The 26,520-nt window shown below is 40.0% G+C and overlaps 2 protein-coding genes across 2 annotated transcripts in view; both read right to left on the reverse strand.

Moving 5' to 3' along the window:
- LOC104957124 (disabled homolog 2-interacting protein) overlaps nucleotides 1-24,878 on the reverse strand; it is a 29,736-nt gene extending 4,858 nt beyond the window's left edge. The window contains exons 1-8 of the mRNA XM_010784737.1: nucleotides 24,843-24,878; nucleotides 19,294-19,438; nucleotides 17,621-17,765; nucleotides 16,421-16,657; nucleotides 16,089-16,290; nucleotides 14,447-14,634; nucleotides 11,601-12,477; nucleotides 8,523-8,660 (exon numbers count right to left, since the gene is read on the reverse strand). Coding sequence (XP_010783039.1) covers nucleotides 8,523-8,660; nucleotides 11,601-12,477; nucleotides 14,447-14,634; nucleotides 16,089-16,290; nucleotides 16,421-16,657; nucleotides 17,621-17,765; nucleotides 19,294-19,438; nucleotides 24,843-24,878 — 1,968 coding nt within the window. The remainder of the gene's footprint in view (nucleotides 1-8,522; nucleotides 8,661-11,600; nucleotides 12,478-14,446; nucleotides 14,635-16,088; nucleotides 16,291-16,420; nucleotides 16,658-17,620; nucleotides 17,766-19,293; nucleotides 19,439-24,842) is intronic.
- LOC104957051 (unconventional myosin-XVIIIb-like) overlaps nucleotides 6,116-26,520 on the reverse strand; it is a 22,813-nt gene continuing 2,408 nt past the window's right edge. The window contains exon 3 of the mRNA XM_010784654.1: nucleotides 6,116-6,280. The gene's annotated coding sequence lies outside the window, so the exon portion shown is untranslated. The remainder of the gene's footprint in view (nucleotides 6,281-26,520) is intronic.

The raw sequence follows: 26,520 nt of genomic DNA on the forward strand, positions 1-26,520 counted from the left end.
CAAATTAAGCGCTACGAGCTCCATTAGTCCCGGTATCAACTATCCACAATTTGTTCTACATTCAGCTTCGATATCGGACGTACCTATGGAACATAAAAATACTAAGAGAAGATAAACATCCTTGTTATTCATAGTTATTTGAAAGATCAAACCATTTATTTAAAAATTATTCCAAACATAGATTATAAATATTCGTAATCACTTACATACCATCTAAGATTCCATTGTTCACTTATGATCAGATAATTCAATTTATCTTCACAAAATGAATGTGTTCATAACCTAGCAATTAATCAACAGAATACATAACCATATATATATAATACACTTTATTAATTATTTATCATTATATGATAAATAAGTAATTAAGTGATATAATATATTACTATATAACATCAGAGTAACATATAAACTGTTTCAGTTATGATAAACAAACACAACACACTAACTAACAAAACTACAAATTCTAAATATTAGTCAGTGCAAAAAAGACAATAACTGTAAATAAATTATATAATAAATCATATATAATATTATCTCCAAGCAAAGACTGATCTAATGCTATTTGTAGGTAGAATAAATAAATGAAATTATAATGGTATTGATATAAATGTTATATTCATAATTACAATGTAAGTAAAATTTATAACATTTAAGTAAAACATGTATTAATGAAATATTAAGAGTTATAACACATAAAACTGGATGAGATACTAATCGATATAAGATATAGAATATAAATTTGAGAGCAGCAAACAAATAACATAATAATGTCAATGAAAAGATAACATGTATTAATATATATATGTACATCATATTATATAGTTATAATATTAGAAAGGAAATGACAGAATAAAAAAGTGATGATAACAATAAAATAAAAGTCTTCTTGCTAAGCTATATCTACATCATGAAGACTCGTAGCATTTACAAGATGTATAAAGAACACACGTAAATTCATATAAGAAAATAATATATAACTACAACACCATATATTTAAAGAAGCATACGTATAACTATATCAAAGGAATTATCAAGAGGAAAAAACAAGGTATCAACTCATAATGAGACAGAATTAAGAAATGACAAAGACCTCCATGGCATCAAACAAAGACACATGAGAAAAGGAGTCCGAAGATATGATAGTATCAACATTGCATACAGAAATACAGAAAATCTCAATAATGGGAAACGATGATTAAAGCACATCACAAATTAAAGTAATGGATTGACAGCTTAAAATCTACATGCATAGAGTAAATGAAAGAACAAAATAACAAATAAGAATTATGTTGTAACAAATACAGCTTATGACATTAAAACACAGGAATGAGTATTTAAGAAGGTAAATAGATATATATACAACTACCAAATGATTTCAGGAACATTTTGAGTTATCTATCAAAACTCAATTGAAGATAGTCTCTATAAATATATCATGATAAGTATACCAAGCATGTAATGCGTGAGTGAAGAAAAATGTGGTGGTGACACATCTGTGAGTGTGGCTGAGGGAGTGTGGATCAGCTTTCAGACCAAAGAAGGTTGTGGTGTTCGATCTTTAATTATAATATAAAAAATTAAAAAAAATAAAAGAAAATAAAACCAAGCCCATAGCGATAATCAACTTGATACCGATTGTAATAAACTATAAAGAGAAAAATAGAATAAACTATAACAACCTGTATGTATGCATCCGATGGCATAGAGCCAACGAGTGTGTGAAATGGTGTGAAGATGAAATAGTTATAAAAAAAGGTCAACAAGAGTAAAGAGTACACTACTCACATAGTTTGAAATGGGTGTGAATGGAGTAGAAATGCATAGTAAAATAAATAATAAGGTAGAAGAACGCTAAAATATGAAGTGGTGTCTTAAAGACTAAAGGATAAAGCGCATATATAAAAAGGAGTAACAGTACCATTCCAAATAATACCTATATTAACAAAATAATATACTGTGGAGAAGAGAGATCTATGGTTTCAGAAACCAAGATGTAAGAAGTGACATGAATAACTCTACTGACTGTGATCCAGAGTATCACTCCTACTACAAATAAACTGGAAGAGACTGAGGAGACAATAGAGAACGAGAAGATGTAACGAATACTTGATATAAAAAAAGTAAAACAAAAACAGAAACTCACAGACATATAGACAGATGAATCAGAACAGGTAGCAAGAATGAAATAGGGGAGATCCAGTCTTACTATTACAGCTCCTCTCACTAAAGCTGTATAACATTGATGTATAAGGAATCAGGACAAGGCCGGTGTTAGAAAAGCTCTGCTGCACTAGAGAAGGCAAGCTTAGGTGGAAATACAAATTTCGATCATCCTCTCCATCCAGAAGCCTTTAATAATTACACTTCATGCAGTACTAGATAGTCCACAGATAGATACCGTCAACTAAAAGGATCCTTCAAGTAGTAATCTCAGACAGATGGGAAACAAGATAATTACATTTCCCGTCCAGCTGAAACTGCCTTTCTGCGCCATTTCACCTCTCAAGTGAGGAAAGCTTGAGTGAATGTGAGTTTCACAATTCCTGAGAGCTGAATACGAGTGATGACAGGTTATCAATGAAAAGCTGAATTTAAGAATGTGCAGTGAATGATGAGCTAATCAGCTCGTGTACTTAGTAATACACAATAAAAAAAAACACAAGTGTTGGATTATTCACCACACTCCTCGCTCAGTGTGGATCTGAAGGAGGAGGAACCAGTGAAATAAGAGATAGTTGAATTCAGCTGGCTGAAGTGTCCTGAGAGACAAGAAGAGGAAGGTGCTCATCAGAAACTATCAATGAAATGTACTTTAAATAAACATGATTCATAAAATCAGGAGGAGGAGCCGCGACATCAGACGACTGAGACCCATACATCAGAGCCATACTGTTAATTCTTAAACACAAATCACATCTTCATGATGTGAAATAAGAAAGCTTTATAGTTGTAATAATAATAGTATGGTAAAACAGAAAATATTTACAAAATCTGAAAGGGAGAAGTATATAATTAAATAACTTGGATTCTTCCATACATGTATAAATTGGTATAGGCATCTAACAGATCCGCGATAAACTAGCAAAGCTGACCCCCATTTACATTTAGAATCTCCCGATCAGAGATGTCAAAATAGGCAAAGTATGGTTTGTGCATGTTGAGTGCGAGATAGTGTGTGAGTAGTAGTGTGTGAGTAGTGAGTAAGTATGTGTGGTTGTGTGTGTGTGTGGTGTGTGGGGGGGCTCTTTTAGAAAAAACTCCTTATACTGTGCATTCACACTAAATATGGAACCTGAAACTATACACGTCCTCTTTAACTGACACCAACACCAAAGATTGTGGTTGAATCTCTTTTAATCTTTTCTTTTTACCCTCCAAACAATGTGTCTCATGGAAGAAGAAGAACCTCAAGAATTCCATTAGAGAATCGAAGGTGAGTTCCTCCGAGGAGAACCCCCAGCTGTGTCCCCCTCAGGACCCCATCACAGAGACACCCCCATCCTAAACGGTGGATGCAGGAACCTCACTCTTTCCTCAACTCCCTTCCTCATCTCCTTCCCCTCTCTCCTCTCAGAGGACCCTCAGACCTCCACAGACCCCCTCCCTCTCCTCCCTGAAGACCCAGCAAACATAGCTCTGTTTGTGGACGTTTCTCAGAGCGCTGCTGACCTCCTGAACGTCCTTCCACATGTGGACGCCTCCCCCTCCCCCCATCCAGAGTTTCCTCACCCTTTGTCCACAGCAGCCCCCACCCTAAAGATCCCTCTAAGCACCGCCCTCACCGGGGTCCTTGTTTGCGTCACGTTCCAGTTCTACACCCCCGAACCAGAACCAGAACCCAGAGGAGACAGCAAGTGATCCAAAGAGACTAAGTGCCTGCGGGCACCGTGTTGGCAACCCCTGATCCAAAGAGACTAAGTGAAGTGTTTTGGCCGTGTTGCTTTCTGACAGAGGATCTGTGAGGGTCTGCACGTAATCTGATTTTAAATAAAATACATCATTGCGGTCTGGTTATTATACTTTATAACTCTATCATCTTTATTTTCCATTTCATTTGATTTTTGAATGACTTTTTTTATTGTTTTAATCTATTTTATTTTCACATTTGTATCAATTGCTTGTCAAACCCTTTGAAGTGTATCAGAGGAGCTCTAACAGGTGCTATATCATTGTTTTAAATGTGATAATTGGTCATCATTTTATCGTTATTTTTACTTTACTTCCTTTATTTCTATTATTTAGATTTAATAATTCTTTTAATCATAATTTTGAATTCACTGTATTTTCACTTAAATGTTGTTTATTATGACTTTTATTAGTTTTATTTTCAACACTTTACCACTTTTTAACATCCTCATGTTTGTCAATTGGTCGTCAAACTGATATTAATAAAGTATTTTTGTTATATCATCAGTTTTATTTTCTATTTCCCGATAATTGTCGTTGATCATTATCCAATCCAATCCACTTTATTTCTATAGCACATTTAAAAAACAACAGAGTTGAACAAAGTGCCGTACATCAACAACTGTATAAAAACATAGAATAAATACATAAAGAACAGACAGGACATGAAACAAATGTAAAACACGAGACACTGAAACCAGATCAGGAGCCACAGACGGAGAAACTCTCCTACATGACGTACAAACAATACAAAACACTAGGAAGATAAAAACCCAAATGTAAAAGCACAAGTGTCACCTGGTCCGTAAATGCCAGGGAAAAGAAGTGGGTTTTTAAACGAGATTTACAAACAGGCATCCAGCCACCCCGGTAGATCCGCCCCTGCTGATGAGGATGCTGAATCCATTTCTGACCTTTCCAGTATACAGAATAGCAGTTTTAAGCAGAAAGTGGACATAATGTACTCTCTGTCGGCTGATTTTCACATACCATGATATAGAGAGCACAAGATGAACATTATTATCTCTACCGTGGACATTTCTTTTTCAAATAAATAAACAATCGGTCCAATCCAAATGATCCAGGGTCCCCTAAAGCTTCCAAATCGACCCAGATCAAAATCAGCCCAGAGAGTACAGATATTGGCATTTTCTGGTTAAAACTGCCATTGTTGATCCTGAAAATGTCAGAAATTGATTCAGTTTCCTCAATATCCCCCAAGAGCACCACAAAACGGTCCAAATCAGCCAAGCCATGTTTTAACTGTTGTCCAGAAAGGCTATAATGACGGTAGCCTACATACTTACTTACCTCTTCATTTGAGTACATGTACTGCAAACACTGCATATCATTTGGTGTTTTCCCAATGTGGAAGAGTTGGTAGATTCTTGTGTTTTGGAGGAAATATCTTGAAACTGTTAACGGTGATTTAAACCTGAGAGCAGGATTAGCTGAAACGAGTCCAAGGAAGCTTATACAAGTTAACAGCGTTTAATTAAACAAATAATGCGATGATATTCAAATGAAAATATGTGAGTGGCGTGGCTCCTCCCCCTCAGGTCAGCTGATACCCGTTGGCGTGGGGTGCTGGGCGGAAGACAGATCGATTCTCGGCTTGATTCCCCTGTTATCAACTGTAGTCTTCTCCCATTGGCCGGTCTAGATGGGGGCGGGTCCAAGAAACATCCTGGCGTTTTCTGATTACATTTACAATATTCTAATGTCTGTGGTTATTTAAACATTCCCTAATAAAAGTATTGCAGTGTCAATAAGTGAGGGTTAAAGACAGTGTGTTTAGTGTGCAACGTCACGTGTCATTTCTCCTTAAATTCACTTTTTCTTAAAAAACGTAATATTAGCCGAATGTTAATGCTAACCGGAGGAGACGATATTTTACTGACTTTTCAGAATTAAACAGCCCTAATTAAAACAGTGTATTTAATTTAAATTACGCCATATAAACATTGATTTTAATTTTTTGCAAAACCAACTGAAGCTCAGTGTAGAAATGAAACCCTGAATACTGAAAGCCTGAATACTGAATTACTGAAGGTTTTACAGATAGCTGCATCACAATGAATGACTTTTGATGCATAGAACAGCTTAAAAAATATGGAGAAAAAGTTGCAAAGAAGTACTTCTGCTAGTCAAATAAAAGGTGATGGGAAAAGTGGGAAGTTCATGGAATAAAATCACAAAGTTTTAGAGGGTTAGTTTCTTTTTTTTATTCAAATACAAACGGTTTCTTATCTGCAAATACAGTTGATTGAGTGCAAATGTATTTTCAGGTGGCTTTGTTAAAGTCACTCCTTGTGGACTTCTGAAGTGTTTTGGTTCAGCCTTCAGTCTGTGGAGCTCTCACACAGAGAGGCTGGAAGAAGAAGAAAGAGACAAGAAGGTCAGGAGAGAATCAGAGAAGCAGGTGAGTCCTTAGCCGCTTTCACACCAAGTACTTTGCCGTACTTAGTTCCCAGCACTCAGTCCCCAGCACTTAGTTCCCCCAGTAGAAGCTGCTGGGACTCCCGAGCAAATCGCCAGAACGCCGACACCTCCTCATCTCCACCGCTCCCATGTTTTCTTTTTTGTTGCCATAAGTTAGTCTCTCTGCGTTGGTGCGCTGGGCTAATGCTAATAATGCTAATAATGCTAATACAATGGCGGCTTCACAAAACCTTTCAGAGTTTTACGGGGCGTGGTTTGCAATTCGCCCAGCCAATCAGAAATTGGAACATTTTTCTCCCCAGGAAAGTACCACCTCTCTAGCGAGGGACTGAACAGGGGGGGAACAGTTCTCATGAACAAGTCCTTTGTTGTGAAGCAAAATCCCAGAACATCGGAACCAACGAAAAGTCCGGTTGAGCGCCTTTTAAAATCCGAAGAGTTTAACACAGTGACTCGAAACACACATTGTAGCGTCAAGACCTGGTATCTCCTAGTCAGAGTACAAGCCCACTTGGCGAAAACCTATGCCACAGGTTTGTAGGATTTATCGTCAAAAAATTTTTTCGTCCTGACTTTCCAACAGATCAGTTTGTTTTCAAAACACCCCAACTCTGACGTTTAAAAAGTTGACATCAAAAATCCAAACCAGACTTTTTCCACACATCGATTTAAGCAGTGTCGCGTATTTGCCTCATGATCAGCGGCAAACATAACTGTGAAATATGACCAAAATGGAAGATTTTGCGAAACTATAATCGACAAGTTTGGCAACACAACAAACGCTGACAATCTAAAAGTTTGAAAATGACATGAGCGACCATGTATGCCTACGGCAGAGACGTAAGAGGCAAAAAAACCTAAATGATACTTTGAGGATCCCTCAACCAGAGAGCGCTCGTAGCTCTTCCAGCTGGTTCCCCTTGCCCTTCAGGATTTCTTCATTTTTGATGGAAGCAGCCCGCCTCGCTGCCTCGAGGCCTCCAGCTCCCCTGCGCCTCGGTCCTCCGCTCCCTCCTCCGAGACTCCCGCTGAACCCGCGCGAGGTCCGTCAGACCCTTCCAGTGCCCCGGCGGGGGGGCAGCTCCCGAGNCACACACACACACACACACACACACACGGCTTCATTCCAAAGATGGTAAGAGAGACGGGGGAAAATTGTGAGTTATTCAAAGGCGGGCGGAGGGACCTTTTTTAATGAAGGAAGAAGGTTAAAACTACAACATCCAGCACCCCCTCACTGCACACAGTATTTCGAGGAGTTATTCGTGGATTTTGACAATATAAGTAGGGTATATTTAGCCGTGCAAACACAATGGTTAGTTTATTTCTTGGTCAACAGCTGCAAATATTTTAATTATGGATTATCAAGTTGTAGCGGTGTCACGCGGCTGCTCTGGAAGCACCGCCCATTTATTGACTTGATTGTTTCATGTTTGTACAAGTGGGCTTTTAAAGTCATGTCTGTTATAATGGATCCTTTGTCTTGTAAATGAAATACAAATCTACAAATAAAATAACCTAAACCTGATTGATCTTTTGAGTCTAGGGCTGAAAATAACAAATCCTTTCTTGTTACAGACCATCAGCATACCACTTATTTGTCACGTAAATAACATATGGTACAATTCCAGTGAATTTGAATCCCGATTCAAAGTAACTGATACTTTGATTTGTAAATGAAAAAGTGACTTTCTATCGTTATTGCTGTTGCTATGACTTTCCTGCACTTGACACAATGAGGCTCACTGCCGGCTGTGTGAAAAGCACAGGTATTGAAAAAAGCATCACAGAAAAACAGCATGTACAGCACTAAGAAAGACCATTTTCTCAAAAATGGTAGATTAAGGTATTATGTGTGCTCATGCAGAGCCTGCCTGACGCACAATATAAGCTATTTACCTCCATTTTATGTAATAAATGTGCATATCATGACTATAAGTGTGAATTTGGGTGCGTCTGAAGGACCTCGGGCTTAGAGGAAAAGGAGTGGAGATAAATCCTGCAGACAATTAAAGTGTGGAAGGGCTGTTTAAAGGGAGGGAGGTGTATGCAGGAGCTAATGAGGGGTGAAGGAAGGAGAGTTGAGTGGGAGCGTCAGGGCGGAAGGTTGAGGTGGGTTGTGAAAGGAGGGGTTGGTAAAAGGTCAAAGGTCGGATGAGGAGGTAGGTTACCTTCTCCACCTGAGTCAGATCCTCTCTGTTTCTCAGTGACTCGGGCTCCATCCCCTCATGGTCTAAAAACTGCACATTCATATTCAAAAGCCAGGCTGCTGTGCGGTCCAGCGCACTGGGGATCACTGGGGAGGGGGCCTAGTGAACACAATACAACACACACAGACACACACACACACATACACACACACATGAGCTGAGTGCAAGTGACAGGGAGGGGAGGGGAGGGGAAGGGAAGGTTGCAATAACAGCACAGAAACAACAGAAATAAGCTTGAAATGCACCAAATCATCTGGACTGAAAGCAGCAGGTGGAATGGATACACACCGCTGTCTCCAAGCTCACACACACACACCGGAGCACACACCTCCAAGCGCTGATCTGTGAGTGTGAGTGTGTACGCCTACAGTATCGTACTAGCAGCAAAGAAGGTAAACACTGTAAGATTAAATTAGAGAAATTGAAATCAGCCTGGAGGCAGATACTAGCAGTTAAGGTGTGTGTGTGTGTGTGTGTGTGTGTGTGTGTGTGTGTGTGTGTGTGTGTGTGTGTGTGTGTGTGTGTGTGTGTGTGTGTTTCCATCTGCCAGTTGGCTGATATACAGATGAGAAGAAAAGCTGTGGGCTGTTGCAGAACATGAGAGCAGAAGTAGGATGTTTTTAGTTCAGCCCACTCATTTGCATTGAGGGCTTTTTAAAAGGCTGGAAATCGAATATTTGCAAACGGACAATATGTAATAAAAAAATAAAATATGGGTGCCGTTTCCTCATTGGCTAGTCTTTTTTTTTTGGAAATGTTAAATAAAACTTATACTCCTACAGATTAAAACTAATTATAATTGTTTTTACAATTACACTCATTCTGACTAATTATTGAATCGAGACCTGTAGGGAAAAGTCAAGATATGAATTTAAATTCATTTGGAATCAAAATGTTACTGTTTTCTAAACACATACTTAACTTTGAATCTTTTAGATGTAACACATGTACGTTCAATGGGTGGGAAAGTCAACTTAAAGCCAGTATGCAGAACTCAAATATTTCTGAATTTCTACTGTGGTAGGATCAAAAATAGTTATATTAAAAAAATGATGATAAATACATATTAAAAAAATGAACCCAATGCTATCGTTAGACCACCAAAGTAATTACAGATCATCCTGAGGGAAATAAAAGTGTATGTACAATAAGTCAGTGAGAGATATTTCTCTAAAAACCACAATCGTTGAACAGAAGGAAAAGTCAGAGGGTCACCAAAATCATGCACCATGACATCTAGTCAAATTCCTAGTATGTGCGAACCTACTGTACCTGGCAATAAACCTGTTTCTGATTCTGATTTTTGATCTAGGAGCCATGAAGGTCTTTAGAAAATGTAAAAAAAAATCTATGTCAAGATATTTTACTAGACAATTTAAGATTTAGTGGTGCAAAAGGTCACTTGATCACAAAGCTGTTTGGATCCATCCTTTGGGGATCATTAACGTGTACAATTATATGGCGATCCATCCCAAAGCTGTGGAGAAATGTCATTCTGGACCAAAGCGATGGAGCAACCAGCATTACAATCCAAAAAAAAAATTAAAAACCACATAAAAATCCTCACATAGTGGCTTTAAGGTCCTTTGCTGCTTTGACCAATACATAATAAATGACTTCCCCTCACATGCACATTTAATTAGGATTTGGTGCGATCAGTAAATAAGTCAATACTGTATCCCACAGAGAGGAGAGCAAAGCATTATGGTTAATACTGTATGCCCTTCCCTTGAGCCATTATCCAAGGGCAACTATTGAGCAGTGTTTTAATTACAGCTGATAGTCCTGACCTGACAATATAGAACATAGACTTTCGGGTGAATGCATTAAACAATGTAACCCCCCCCCCCACTGTGAGGACACCAGAGATGACGTCACTTCTTCTTCTTTGTGTTTACTGGCAGGCCGCAAACAACTTCACGTCGTATACTGCCACCCGAAGTCCCGGAGCCCCCCAGAGTCCGGGACTTTGGGTGGCAGTAAATCGCCACCCGAAGCCCCGGGTAAATCGCCAGAAGCGCCGACACCTCCTCATCACTCCACCGATCCCATGTTTTATTTTGTGTTGCCATAAGTTAGTCTCTCTCCGTTGGTGTGCTGGACTAATGCTAATAATGCTAATGATAGCAAATAAAATGGCGGCTTCACAAAAACGTTTCAGAGTTTTACGGGGCGTGGTTTGCAATTCGCCCAGACAATCAGAAATTGGAACATTTTTCTCCCCAGGAAAGTCCCTAAAAAGGGGTGAAAAGGTTCCCGAAAAAAAAGATCTTTTTGGTGTGAACGCAACATCCCAGGAACTATCGGAACTATTTCTGGGAAAAGTACTCCGGTGTCATAGCCCCTGAGGCAGCTCTAGTTGGCTGTCTTGAATAATGATCTTTAAATATTGTACTGGAATTCAGAAGAATACTTCCACCACAACATTATGATTTGTGTATTAGTTAGTCACCCTGTGTGACCTTGAAGCTTAGTTTTTCTCACATGCATCCACAGTGAATAAATAATACAAAATAGAAGAAAATCCTGATGAATATAAGTTATTGGGGGCCACGTTTAACAACTGTAGTAAAATATATGTTAATAAAAACTCACAGAATTGTGCAGAAAAATCCAAGTGTTATTTATCCATCCTCAACCTCACTTTTTCCCAAACACTTCCCAAGCAATTCACCACAACGGGACTTTTTAATCAAACTGAACAAGCGTATAGTTTATCATCAATATTATTTGTGTTTAGGAAGAGGTAATATTATGAGTTCAGATTTATTGAATTGATCCTAAATTGGGATTTTCTTTTGTTGGCATGTACATGTAAATCTGGTATTGCACATACATAAAAAAAATAGAAACCCTAACCCAGAAAGAGTGTTTTTACGACAGATATTTGGTTTAGTTTTGCTGTTTTTGCTCCCCTAATTTACTTAAACTCATCGATCATTTTAGTTTTTTTTATACATGAATAGTGATTTCTTCACACAAGGTAACACAGGTTGGGTAATTGATAGACTATGTGTACGCTACACTCTGAGTGCGTACCTGTTTGTGTGGCCCCCTCTGCTTGGTCTCCGGACTGTCCCCTTTAGAGGAGGAGGACTGCTGCCGTAACCGCGCTCCGCTGCCAGGCCAGTCCGGTGAGTTGGTCATCAAGTTTCCAGAGGAGGGCCGGGGGTAGGGTCCACTGGTGAGGAGGTTCGGGGGGGTGCGGCCCCGAGTGATGCTCTGAGGCGGGGGCTGGTCTATCCTCCGCTGGGGGCCGGCGCTGTTCTGTCTGGGCACGGTGGGCTGGTGCTGCTGCTCTGTGAGGGACAGCTGTCGGCGGTTAAACTCCCCTGAGCGCCGGGTGTACTCGTCCCCGCTGCTCCCTCCCCCACCTCCACCGTGATTCAAGAAAGAGTGCTTCCCTCCCGCGGGCCCATCCTCGTTGTTGCTATGGGAACTGACAGAGCTTTGGCACTCTGACCCTGAGTCGTTCATCCCCCGGGGGGACACAGGTAGGCACGCCGCCATCTGGTACACAGGGTTCTGGAAGGAGAGGGGGGCTAGGAGCTGGGCGGGTCGGCCGGGGGTGCTCTCTGTTGCCAGGGTGGGGGGGGTCTGGCCGGACCTCCTCAGAGTGGGACCCCCCGGGATGTTTCCTTGTGGGGCTCTGGCGGACCACACCCCCAAAGAGCTTACACCTTCACTCAGGGCCTCCGAGGAGCTGGGACCTGGCCCCCCCTCCAGACTGCGGGGGTCCTGGAGGTCCACCATGGACAGGCTCTTGCTGCCGTTGGCCATTCCCAGGTCGGGTTCATTGGTCTCGGAGTAGCTGGAGCTGCGTGCTGGGGATGGCTGGATCCCTGAGCTCCGTGTCACAAAGAACAGGTCCTTATTCTCCGGGGTGGGGGAGGGTAACCGGGTGAAGTCTACTAATCTGAAGGAGACATAGCGAAAACATACAATTAATATGGTGTGCATTTTAAAACCTCAGCCAACTTAGTTCAGCCACAAGTGAACCTTGAAATGCGGACCCACAAAAACAGGAATTATTTGGTGATTTCCTGTTTGTGAATGCACTGTAATTGCATATTTCAATCTCACTGGAAACAGAAGACAGTGGTATTGTTTTCACCTTGAAAATATGTGTTTAAGTATGTCAGTATGTGTTATATATATATATATATAAGTCATTGAACTGACTCAGTAATGTGTTCATTAATTAGCATTCTGCATTAATAAGCTACTGGTCATAATTAAGGTTGTCTAGCAACAGTAGTTTGAAAATGTAGCAAAAATGCTAAGCTATTGTGAAAGTAGCTGCAGTGGAAAATAGACTTGAGGCTAGTTTTTGAGAATGTGTGGCCCCTGGAGTCCCTTCATCTTCCCTCTCTTCCTTCCCTTCAGCCAGCAGATGGAGGCTTTATCGCCAGAAGAGACGATTACCTTGACAGCCGTGATTTATCTTCCAATAATCTCAATGAGTCACATCCCGCTCATCTCCTCCTTTCTATGTCCTTCTCCCATCCGTTCCATTACCCTCCCTTCATAACTGCTTTTCACCTCTTCATTCTGCTCAATGTCTTCCCTCTCTCAATGTTGGCACTGTCTCCTACTTTGCGTGTCGCTGGTTGTTGAATGAGAAACAATTATGTGAGAATCGTGAACTCATTTGAATATCGCCACACCACAGACAAGTCAATATATGAGCAAACAGTAACTGTGATAAAGTAAAGAGGCTCTGACACCAGGTCTTATAGGGACATCTCTTAATTAGCTCTATAGATCGTGGACCTATGATTACCATAATGACAGCAGCTGTATTATCTTCTACCTGTTATGTGCAGTATGATCTCTGCTGGTGCTCTGGTGTTGTGTCTGCTGGCTGTTACTCATACATCTGTGGGCCCCTGTGCCTTCATGTTAATCTTTATAAGTGTCACCTTGCCTCCTGCCATTGTTCTGCCAGGGAGTTAGAGGACATAGATAAGGGAGATAAGGTGCAGTCAGTCAGTGTATTCACCCGCAGGAGAGTAAAGAGGTTTCATCTGGCTGATGTAAACAAGCAGGGGTGACACTCACGCTGTGTCACGGCAACGGCTGACAAACATTAACACTCAGCAGAACTGCTTTGAGAACAGCATCTCCTTCACAGGCAAAAGCTCCTCCGTGTTTTTAATACCCACTTGGATTTATTGATAACTGACCTTTATACAAACGGATGAGCTGTTACAAGGGTTGCAAGTTTATATTGTTGGCACCAAATGTTTTTATTTGTTTGTTTCCTAATATAAGGACTGTTTAAAGACTTTGTTGATTGGCTTAAAAGGCTGTGATATTTACTACTGCCAAGTAGGTATGGTTTTTTCCAGGAATATGTAAAAAAGCTTTAGCTAGATTTTCATAAAACTCGGTGGAACAGTGTTAAATTGGCAAATGAAGAACACATTCAATTTGGGAGTGGATATGAATCACAGTGCGGATAAACAAATACATTTTCACTCAACAATGAGAGATGAAGCATGGGCTTTGACTGATGTCTGCGCTCTCAGGAATATGTTCTGCTTGTACAAAGAGTCATTTGTATTTATTTCACTCAAAGACTTAAATATATAAATATGCAGAGAAGGAGCAGAAATGCATAGTATACATGTTTTAATTGTTCTATATTAAGGCTTTGCATAGCTATGGCTAGATAGCCATGCTAGCAGCTGCAGGAACGTTAGCTAGCTTCCTTTAACGTGCTGCTCGATTTAACAGCACATATACTCTATCAAATAGTCTTTGAAACCTCGAATCTTTCAGTTAAACATAAAAAAGTGTAATCTGCATGTATGTGTTCATTCATGCAGATTACAAACTTTATGTGTGTGTGTTCTAGAGGAGGTGTTACCTCCCTGTCTTACCCTGAAAGCTCGTTGTCTATGACCATCTTCTGCAGGCCGGTGGAGATGCTGCAGCCGGCCTCAGGGGGGGGCGAGCCTGAGAGCTCTGAGGAGGGTCCGGGGGTCATCTGGACGCAGGACGGGTTGGATAGAGCCGAGTTCACCTCCCGCAGGATCCTGGGCAGAGGACCCAGCTTGGAGGCTACGCTCTGTGAAGAGGGAGACACAAGGCAAAGGAAACATCACTCTGGAGCTCTTCATTACGTTAACTGGATGTCATTTCTGAGCTTTTTAGCTGAAGACGATATTTGCATATTTTTTAGACTTTGCTATTTCCCCTATGCCATGCATTCAACTCTCTTATTCAGACAACATACTGAATAATGAATAAGGCCGGTCAGCCTGATGGACTTAACCAGACACGCTGTGATTTCTGAATTATTGAAAGAGAGCAGAATGCTCTAACAAAAAAACTGAAAAAAAGAATCTGCCCTTTATCTAATTATTACCAGCTTCCCATCTGCTACCAGCGCTAATGTACACGTCCTTGTAAATCCATTAATAAGCCTCACCCAGCATCTCAGGCTTCACTGTTTACGCAATGCAATAATGAATTATTGATTGATGCGATTCCATAAACATCCTAATGTAGTCTGATTCAAACCCTGAAGCTTGTGATAATAATTTAAAGACCTTTGGACCTCCGGAAAAGCTGATTTCGATCCTTTAAGAAATCTTTAGAATATTTATATATCCCAATTTCTTTTCGAGAGAAGCGATTGCATAACAATCTGAATTGTTTTTTAAAGCATGTGTTCAGCACAGCACGCTGGTGGCTATAACAAACGTCTCTCGGAAAAAAAGAATCAAATAATGAAGTAATATTCACTATTAACATGTCTCAGGCTTTCTTCTTCAAAGTCTCACACTGTTTTAAAATCCATACAGGACTTTTCAACCTTTCCCAATAATACATTTTCTGTTTCAAACACTTGACTCCTTTCTTTACAGGGATTGTATAAAGCAATAAAAGTGTATTTATACGTTTTGGATATGAGATTTGACTTCTTGCTTCCTTACATAACATTTTATTTGTTGGCCGTCTGGGATTTCAGAGAATAAGGAATCCTACAACACGCTGAACAACAGCAGCCCTGTGCCTGCTGGTACTCTACCTATAAACAAGGCTTTAGCTACCATCACTCTTGCTGCAAGTCTCGCAGGGCCGCCCCTGGCCAACTTGTGGCCCCACGCAAAGTTATGTGATGAGGCCCTCGTGTCGCGAGCGGGTGGGGGGCATAAGCGCATAAAGGTGCGCCACATTTGCGCTTCAGATGATGCTCCCTCCGCAGTCTGCGTGGTCTGCGTGTAGGGGGGGGCGGGCCTGTTAACGTCAGCAACCTTGTCAACATTTAAATGCACTGGAAGTTATTCCATCATGTTCATATTGACGCCAAATTAAAAGTTTTAAAGTTAATTATTGTGCGTATTAGTGCAAAAATAATGTCAAGCTAAACTTTGGCTTTGTTTCCGTACACACAATATAGAGTAAAGAGGGGCCAGGTTTACTCTCCTCGTCCAAATCGATGGACAAATCAGGAGGTGACACTAGTTGACAATACATTCTGAGTGAGAGAAACTCCTGATGATGCTGAGTCAGTACCTGGTCCATCTGGAACACCACCTCAGAGAGGAGGGAGTGCAGGGTGGAGAGCTCCCTGCCCAGGTCGATGTACCCCTCGAAGCCCGCCGTGTTGGAGATGGTCTCTGGGTTTGAGATTTCCAGCAGGAAGCGCTGCATGTTGGTCCACTCGTGCTCCAGGAACTGGTTCATGAAGGACATGTACTCTTCCTTGTTGCCAAATCTGAAGGCGAACAAGAACAGGAAAGGGGACAATGAAGAATGCAAACAAAGTTATTTGAAGCAAATTCCAAAAGTCCTCTGCTAATAAGATTGGTATTGGGATTTCTCTTCTCCAAATACCCCACACTCACTTGGTGAAGTTGGCCAGGTTTTGTGTGACTTTAGCGATGAGTGTGAGCGTGCGTGCTGTGCGGTCGTCTGGATACTCCTGCATCAGATTGAACAGCGAGGGGGACATGATAGCTGGACAGAGGAACCGCAGAAACAAGGAGGCGCTGATGAGACGCTCGCTGATGTCCGGGCGACCCCTGTTGCTGCACTCCTGACGCCACGACGCAAACACCTCTTTCAGCTCCCTTGGAAATACACTGGAGAGGAACAAAGGAGCGTTTTTTTTCAGAGAATGAACATCATGCCACATGAACATAATTAATAAAGTGTGAAATAAAGTACACATGAAAATGTTTTTGGTCTTTTTTATATTCCCAAACCATACTTTAGGGACAGATGGGCTGGAGCTGTGATTCATTCTCACTCCTGCTCCCCAACGTGAGAATACAAATGATTTCATAACGTTTTGTCTCACTTCAATTGCTCTTGAATTTAAAAGAGCTGCAGACCTCTCATAAAGCTGTTAGGAATCGATGCTAGGAGACTGCAGTATAGACACAGAGCACCTCCTGAGAATGATTCTTTTAAAAAAATAGCCAATTATGAACATCAGCACGTAATCTAAAGCGATATGTATAATTCAGAACAGTTTTCTTTTAGCATATTATTTGCATTTGATTTGATGTGTCACCTTCCTTATGCCTTTTTTCCTTTGATGAATGCAAACAACAAGAATGAAGCTGTGACTGATTTGATTGCAATCACTTTCTATACATCTGTGTTCTCATTATTCAGAGCGCCTTGGCTTTCTACCGTTTCCTTTTCATTCGATTTGAATCCAATCCCTTTTAATCCATCAATTATCCATCATTTGAGATTTTCTTGCATGCCAACATTATAATGAAGATTCAAAAAAAGGAGACAGTTTTTTATGAATGAAAGAACATGATTTGTGTCAAAGAGTTCTGTAAAGGTTTGTAAACAAAGGTTTTGATAGAGTTTTGCCTTTTGTTAAACAAGGCGCCTCATGTATTTATAATACATTAAGAATATTCTCAGTTTTTTGTTTATTTGTTCACTGTGCAGGCATAGGAATCAACATTTTTGATAAACAAATGATCACTTTTGGGATTAAGTGTTTCTATGATTACTTGGAAGAGTGGATATTTTAAGTATACCCATTGAGACACTGTTTATTAATGCCGTGTTCCAGTACTCACCAGTATGAGTTGATGATTTTGCAGAAGGCCAGCTCGCAGCACATCTTCAGGTTACTCTGGTGCTCCTGCAGGTCGCCTGAGGAACATCTGGACGGATCCACCTCACAGTTCTCATCTGACTCATACAGAGCCTTGATGAACTCACCTGAAAGCAAACACACAGGGAACAGGAAAATAAGTAACGTATGAGTCTGTCTAGATCAGCAAACTGTATTATTTGCTTATGTTGGTGAATTTAAGTGCTGCAAAGTCCTACAGAGCAGAGCGAGGACAGAGGGAAATATGATGGCTAAGCTACGGGGAACAGAGTTTTACATTGTCCTTGAGATTTTTGCAGGCTGAACCATAAACTCAAAAAAACTTCTTTTTAAAACAGATAATTTTAGTTTGACCTGCTGTGACAACGAACAAAAACAGATGACTGACAGAGCTAGAAGATTCATGCACGCCAAATAGGGCTGCACGATATTGGAAAAAACTGACATTGTGATATTTTCTTCCCCTGCGATATATATATTGCGATTTGAAAAAATACAGACAGTTTTTTTTGTCCGCAAACCATCCTTTCTTGAACTATATGAACTTTTTTGCTATACAATTGGTATTTCTTTTACAATATTTAACCGGATGAAGGATTTTAGTCACGGACTTCTGGATCTTAAGTTATCAGAGCAACAAACTGAGCTAGCTCGGTTAACCTGCTGCGTTCTGATCAAGAATGGTTGTGATTGGTGGTTTGCTGTGCATGCAGGGCCTGCATGTCACTCACTCAAGTACCCCTGACATGAGAGCCACGCAAGTTTTCCTTTTATAGCAAGCAGCAAAATAATTGTAACATGACGTGTTTGAGTTCATTTGCCTACTTAATATCGCACGTCCTAAAAAAAAAGAAGAATTTACATCCTGCGATCAATATCGCGCATGCGCATAACGCGATTATCGTCACGACACGATATATCGTGCAGCCCTAACGCCAAGCAAGGTTACCCTCACAAAGATAGTGGCAAACATAACAATGTCCTTTGTGTTATGGGATAAAAGACAAACCATAACTGCTACAATGGCTCCATGCGTGTCCTTGGGATGACTCAGTGGTTTCAATAGTTCAGCCACTCATTAAACAATAACAACTACCACCGTAGACACTAATGCATAATTGACCAGCCTTTCATATTTCTCTGAATAAACCCTGTGATGCATCTATAGTTCAAAAGACACACACATAGACCGACATAAACACACACGTTGAGTATTAACATTACTAGAGGAGGGGGTGACAGGAGGGATGTGTGCCGTTCGAAGATTAAACTGCCACTGTGTACATTTCTGAATGAGGGAGGGAGAAAAGTACACAGTGCATACAGAGTGCTTATTGTTACGACTGCAGACAGACACACCTGATCTGACCTTGTCTAACACTGCAGAATTGGGGGTAAAATAATCAATTATTTCTACAAAGCTGATCCTGTTTGGAATTCCAACAGCAGCTTTTAAAAGCAGACAAAACAAACTAAAAGGAAAACTCTTGAGTGAATGAATGCCTTTGAGAGGTCAAGTACCGGTAGATACAAATTGAAAAAAAAGAAACCCCAAACTACGAACACATAGTCACTTTTTTCCACTTTTAAAACTATTTCTGACTCCCATCTCTTCCGGATCACTGCTCCACTCACCCAGGGCGTCCTGCAGGTACTTCTGTCCCACCAGTTTCAGGTATTCCTCGATGGCCTTGGTCGCGAGTGTGTTCTCTCTGAAGATGAGGTGCTCGTTCTCCCCGCAGCGATCCACCTCCGACATCATCAAGTCAGTGAGGAAGTCCTGCAGACAACAACAAACACAGGGTTAATCACTGCAAGTCATAAAATCATGTGAAATCATTGACACGATGTCTGTCACTTTTTTGATAATCTTGCATTCAAGTGGAGTTTTTCTACAGTAAGTAAAATGAGTTTATATGTATGAGTGGGTTGTAATGGGAACCCAGATTGCTCATCACAGTTTCCTCTGACTCATCTCTATCCACTTCCTCCGTTTGTCCTCTGATATTTTACATTAGCCATTTCAGGCACTGTTATTCCTACTTTCCACTCGTGATCCTGTGGGTGTTTGGTTCCATTCTCCAGCTGGAACACCTGCTCCCTATCACTAATCCTCCTCAGTGAACACAAACTCCCCAGCCACTTTTCAACTGTTCACTAGCTGTGTTTAGTTTCCTTTACTCTGCTTATATTCAGGTTGTTTGTTTTTGTGTTTGAAACACCAAGGTCCCACAAACTAACCAGCAGTCGAACAGAGAGTCTTGTTCGCTGCGAGGTAGAATGACTGTTTCTGTCAATGCAGTCTGTTGGCTTTGCTGAGCAGAGATACAAACACCTCAGTTCCCTGTTAGTGTGAGCTGTCTTTTGGCAGAGTATAACTGTATAAAATATTATAAGTATACGGTACACTTGAGCTTCTATTGATTTTTTTTAGCCTTTTTGAGCTGGCTAAAATATGTGAGGCTGCTGCCCCCGTACAAAGCAGTCATTTGCTTTCTGTGTCGTCTGTTTTCTGCCGACCTCCATCTACAGTACGTAATAAACTAAAACAACATCCATAACATTCATCTGTTTGCAACTCATATATCAATATTCCAATTACTGTATATAGACTATTGCACTGTTTCTATTATATTCTATTTTATTTGATTTACTTGTACTATTGTATCTGTTTTATTGTATTGCACTGTTGGAGGAGGCTGTGACCTCAGATTTTCATTGTCATAACTACACTGTATGCACATATGACAATAAAAGCCTTGAAACTTGAAAATGACTATGGGTTAGTACCTCACACTATCTCGTTGACTTGACTGAGCAGGAGAAGGTTAGCAATGAAGTTACTGTAAATCACAGCTTAATAACAGCTTGGATCAAGAGAATGCATCTGCACAACTTAGCCCCATCCAACAAAAACAAACAACATGTTTTGTGATATATTTGGGTGAAACTGCAATGTCTTTTGATGATTTCCTGTGGGTCTGGGTTCAGGTAACACATCTTTTACAGACATGTAGTCATTAGCTCCACTGTTGATATAAAAACACAACATATAGTAGCATTCATGCTAACAACATTAGCTACTTCATCTCCTTCCTTTTCCGTGTCTTGCATCTATTTCCACATGTATCTTTTTATTTGTAAAGGTTAGCAGCGTGCCTCATAAACCTTCATCAAGTCACACCATGACACAGGTGGACATCACACGTCCAATTATCAATGATATATATATCCACTTTTCACATCTATGTGCAAAATGGAATAACGATCCCTCTCAATTAACTGGTGCAATCACATTTTTTTGCCCATTGAACGCGAACAAAACATAATTCTGTCATTAAAATAAACGGAAGGGAACGAAATAGCTCTATTTAAATCATCTTTGAAGTTGACAGAACAGATGAAAAGCAGTGAGAGTACTCATATTGTTAATAAAATGACAGCAAACTATTTATTTATTTAATTTCATTCAAATGCTACAACAATGATCTTGTCTCCGTTTCCCACAAGTAGAAATGGAGAGTATCATTTGAATGAAATTAAATAAATAAATAGTTTGCTGTCATTTTATTAACANTTAATATGCTCGTGAAATGCAACAACTTTTCGGTTTCACCGGTAGGATTTCTACTGTCTTGGTGATGCTGACTCAAATGACTCGTATGATCCGGATCTCTTCAATGACTGACTCATAAGACACCGAGTCCATAAAAGGATCCGGATTTGCCATCTCTAGAAGCCAGTCCCCAACTCCGGGGACTTCCGGCCGGGGACTTCGGGTGACAGTATACGCCGTGAAGTGGTTTGCGGGCTGCCAGTAAACCCAAAGCAGAAGAAGAAGAAGTGACGTCAGCGGCTTCATTTGCCTGATCCTCCCTCAGGGAGTTATTCCGGTGTGAACGCAATCTGTACTTAGTTCATGAGAACTAAAGAGTTCTCATGAACTAAGTTCTGATGAACCTTTGTGGGAAAAGTACTGCGGTGTGAAAGCACCTCTTGACTACTTGTGTATGTGCAGCATGTCGGGATGTGGTATATATGGCTCTTAGTGGACACATCTGGATGCTTATAATTCTTCCAAATGGGCTCATATACAGACTTTGCTTAAGTGTGCGCAAAGAATGCAGAAAGGAGTCTGACTGACTGGTGAATACATCGTTTATTTCCAGATGGCCTAAGGCTGACTATTGAAGGAACCCCGTCTACTGGCTGCTTCTTTCTCTCGTTTTGTCAGAAGAAACAGGTTTTACAAGCAGCCAAATGTATTGAAGTACTTTTGATATTATCCTGTTGGGAAGTTTGATCTTTAACTGTTTATCACAATTAGTTAAGTGTGGCAATCTCTTAAGGACGTCATTTACCTTTATCTATGGTGAAAAACTAACAATTAACTGAAGAGTAAAACCAATGTTAAAGTGCTCCACACTCAACTGGTTTTAAAAATAAGTCCGATTGTATAGAAACCTACTGCAGTGTTAACGTTCAACCCTGAGGGTGGATTTTCGTTTCATAAAAGTTAATAACATTCTGGTTAATTCAAAGCTCTTGTTCAGCGCTCAGTTATACTTAGTTTCACTTCTGGTTCCAAAAAAACAATAAGAAAAACACAAAATGCCAAACTTTAGGCTTCATAACCAAGTCCACTTCTCATATGAAGACTATGGTTCTAGTATGTAAAACTGATAATGCATTTTGTTATGAACTCAGACACTTAGGATGTAGGACCCAATTGCACGACCCGGGAGACAGAGGTAAAGTATTTGTAAGATACTTTATTTTCCAATACAGCAGTGAACAACAAAAAGGGTAACTATCAATCTCTAGTCGAGATGACAAAAATTGTGAACAAAAAATGAAAGCGCTCACGTAGTGAGGAATTAAACTTTTCACGAGCACAAGAAACATCGACCTGACCATACCATACCATAAGACAATACGAACTGACAAAGAACATTGTGAGACAGGGGAATTTAAGCACAGGGTGACAAGACACAGGTGGGACCAATCAGGGGCGGGGCTGACACTGATGAACACAGGAGACACAGGGTGGATGACAGGTGCAAACAATCAAGAAGCCTGGAAAGAGAGAAAGCAAACATAAACAACATGAACCTTTCTAGCATTTCTCTCGGTGCACAACACATTTTGTTCCTTTGATTTGCTGGAAGAAGAGATTGTGTATTTAAATGGGACATTTCTGGCTAAATAAAGGATACTATAATAAATTAAATGTAGAAAAATAGTAAATATCTCTCTTTTTTTAAATGGCCAAAAACCAAATTTCCTGCAGAAAAAGAGCAGCAAACAATCTTTACAACACATTCTTAATAAGCTGCTTCAGATCGTTTTTGTTTCCCTGGCAGAAATGTCCCTAATAGATTTTTAAGGGGTATTGATTTGAATAAAGTGCCCTTATTTATTTGAAAGGCTGTGATCCCAAACCTATGAAGTGACCATCTGCCTGAGTACAGTCTTTACTATAGAATCACCCTCCTGCACATTTCATCAGCAGTAGCTTTATAAAAAAAACTATAACTCAGAAAAATGACTTCAGTTTGAGTGTTTGGATAATTAAATACAGACGAGGCAATGATTAACCAGCAGAGTCAGAGGTGCTTTGTCACTGCATTAAAGAGAAACACCGCGGCCAATCATAATGAGGTCAAATCTGTGGCCATTGCCCCCGAAATGACCTTCGCTGCTATATGAAGAGGTTTTATTTTCATGAGGTTTTTCTTACAGCCTGACCTTAATGTCTGGTCCAATCGCATCACATTACAGCAGCTCACAGTTACAGTAGCCCAGCTGTGCGTCAACATGATGCCAGAGTCAGGGGAGGAAGTCCTCCGCAGGGGGACTCACACACATACACGTTTGTCTTGCTGTTATTGTGGGGGCCCTGTGTAGACTACTTTCCCTGAGGCTAACCCCAACCCTCACCTTCGCTGAATGCTTCATTACATTTAGAGTCACAAGTCACAAATCCCCAGCTTGTGGCTTGGAACAGCCATGCCTGTGAGAGGTATGTTGTTGTTTCATCTGTCACAGTCATGTTTAAAGGATATTCTTCTCAGAAATCGGCCATGACACAGATTGCTTTTCTCCTTTGGATCATAACCTTGAAATCCTGCCTATGAGTGAAATGTTCTGTCAGTGGAATAGTGTTTAGTTTGACAGTGAAAATTGGCTAATGTGCAATGTAAAATTGGAGATTTAGAACATTGGCTAATTCGTTAGCATAGAGGAAAAAGTGCAACATTTGAAATGTAAAGATATAGTTCTCGATGGTGCCAATCTTTTATTCTATTAACATACATATTTAATTATTTTGTGCGGGAGCCAACAATTAGCTAAAAAGGCCCAAACCACTCCCATTAGGAGAAACGCCTGTCTCCTTAAAAAACAATGCAAATATGAAAAAATACATTTGAATATGAAGAAACATCTTCACTAACTTGACGAAACATGCACTGCCATGAGGCTTCTAAAAACGCAGTGTAGATGAAACGCTGCAAATACAAAACGCTGCTAGAAGCTCAGAACACAACGGAAACGGGGTCTCTAGGATTATGAAGTTGGCAAAGTGTCTCTGTTTGCACAGTTAGTCTGTTTCATAATTGAGTTTTGTCGGTACATTGGAAATGACTATGTTAGCAATGCTAGCTAGCTAGCATATCTGCATTAATATCAGAAGGAATCATGCGATCACATTTCAATATAAGTCAATAAAATGTATATTTTAGCTAAATTTCCACCAGTGACAACTGGCCAACTTTATATTCCCCGAACACCAACAAGTGCTCCGGTCCCAGCAGTGTGCGTCATTGTTTAGTGTTTCGGTTGTGTTTTGAGCTTCTTGCAGCGTTTTGTATTTGCAGCAATTTTAGTAAACAATGTGCATGTTACCTAAAGTTGGTGAATTTTTACGAAACGCTGCGCATGTGTTGTCTAGTTGATGAAGATGTTTCTTAATTTGAATGTGTTTGAGCACTTTTGTTTTCTATCTCCGTTTGCACCTGTCGGACACCGTCATTTTGCATTAACAAAGTACATTTGGGGGAAATGTTACCTGGATTTGGTTTGTTATCATTCAGGCAAATAGAACATATTGAAAAACAGTACCTCTTTTTTAAGTATCTAATTCCTTTTGTGTGTTTTTATTGTTGGCTGTAAACAGTTTGTACCTTGTTCTTTGGGGACAGCGGTTTTTGTTGACTCATGCTGCATAATCCACTTTTCTCTTGATCTGTATGTTCAGCACTTTCACTGTTTACCTCACACAGTGTTGTTCTAGCCAACTGAAAGTATCTTATTTATCAGTTAACTGAAGAAGCAGTGACTGTTGGAAATATAGTAAAGATACAAATCAACAGCACAGAAGGTCGTTGAGAGCTTCTCCTGGACTTTCCAATGGCCTCTTTGTCACTTTAGCCACTCTTCACGTCTACCAGGGAAGACTAAAGAAATCATGTAAGATTTTGAAAAAGGGAGTTTATCAAAAGTTATCACTGACATCCAGCATGTAACACAACAACCTCCGGGTTCTCAGCGACTTCTACACCTTTAATTTCCTCTGAGTTTATTCTACTCCCTGTTTGATCAAGTTTCCCTTAGCTAAACTTGAACCCGATCTCACCCCTCACACGACTCATCTTATGTGACGATTAACCAGATAAGCAACTTTTATAAAGGGAGGCAAATACTTTGACACTAGACCTGTGTTCATACTGAAGGTTCACAGTGAACAACAGATCCCTGTTGCATATAAGCTGACATGTAATGTTAACTGTATGAGACAAGTTTGCAACTAGAGCTGGTTGCAGGATTTACTGAGTCAGGAATCCAAATTCTGGCGATTCCAACCCCACTCTCCAAAGACATGTTGACTTTATTTTTAATCGTGTTGTTTTTATTATATTGACTCCTCCTGTGTATTAATGTGTTTAATTAAATATATCTCCTTCAATAATGTTTTGATTGATTCTTCATACTAATAGGCATACAAGCTGGGGAAAGAATGACTAAACTTCTTCATTTCATTTAGCATAATTGTTGTCGACACATACAGTTACTGGGCTTAAAAACATCAAGCTGAAGAGATGTTCATGTTTGTGTACACCATAAACCACGTCAGTGAAAAGCCTGTTGTTAAAAATCTACAAATTGTATGTGTTTAAAAAAAGGCTGTTGGTAACAAGTTGCTAAATGGACAACTACAGATGTAGCACTGAATTTCAGACTCCAGCTTACAGCTTCCTGCCTACGACCTGCCACAGACCAGTATAGAGGAATGTTAAGCCCTCCCACTATTTTCCAAGAGGGCGTTGCCAGATTTTCTATTTCAGGTTTTAACCAGGAGATGGCGCTTCATTCACAAATACAGAAAGACAAGTTTCATGGACTTTCAGTTGTGTTTTGAAGAGCATTTGAACACATCAATATTTTAGATCAACTAAAGTATATCTAATCTTGTAATTCAATAATATATAGTCTTTATATATTAAATAATCATAATTATAATGTAAATGTTTACATTACACTTCTTTATTTGTTATGCTCATACTTTAACCTTTACAATCGTTTGCTTTAATATGCAGTATATCTTTGTATATCTTTGTGTTTGCTTCCTCCTGCTCCCTTTCGGACACATACTGTATGATTTATTATTATTATTAATATGAAGATATTATTAAGATAAGATAAGATGTTACTTTATTGATTGAACATTTTAGTTTAGAATGTGCTGTCCCACGGTAATTCAGAAGGCTCACAGGTCACATTCCGACCATTATTTAAAACAATAGGTGCTTTCACACCGTCTACAGTTTGATTTGTATAGAGGGAGCTCTGTCAGTTTTCGAA

Source organism: Notothenia coriiceps, unplaced genomic scaffold, assembly GCF_000735185.1.
Source record: "Notothenia coriiceps isolate Sejong01 unplaced genomic scaffold, NC01 NC01_scaffold00026424, whole genome shotgun sequence".
Lineage (NCBI taxonomy): Eukaryota > Metazoa > Chordata > Actinopteri > Perciformes > Nototheniidae > Notothenia > Notothenia coriiceps.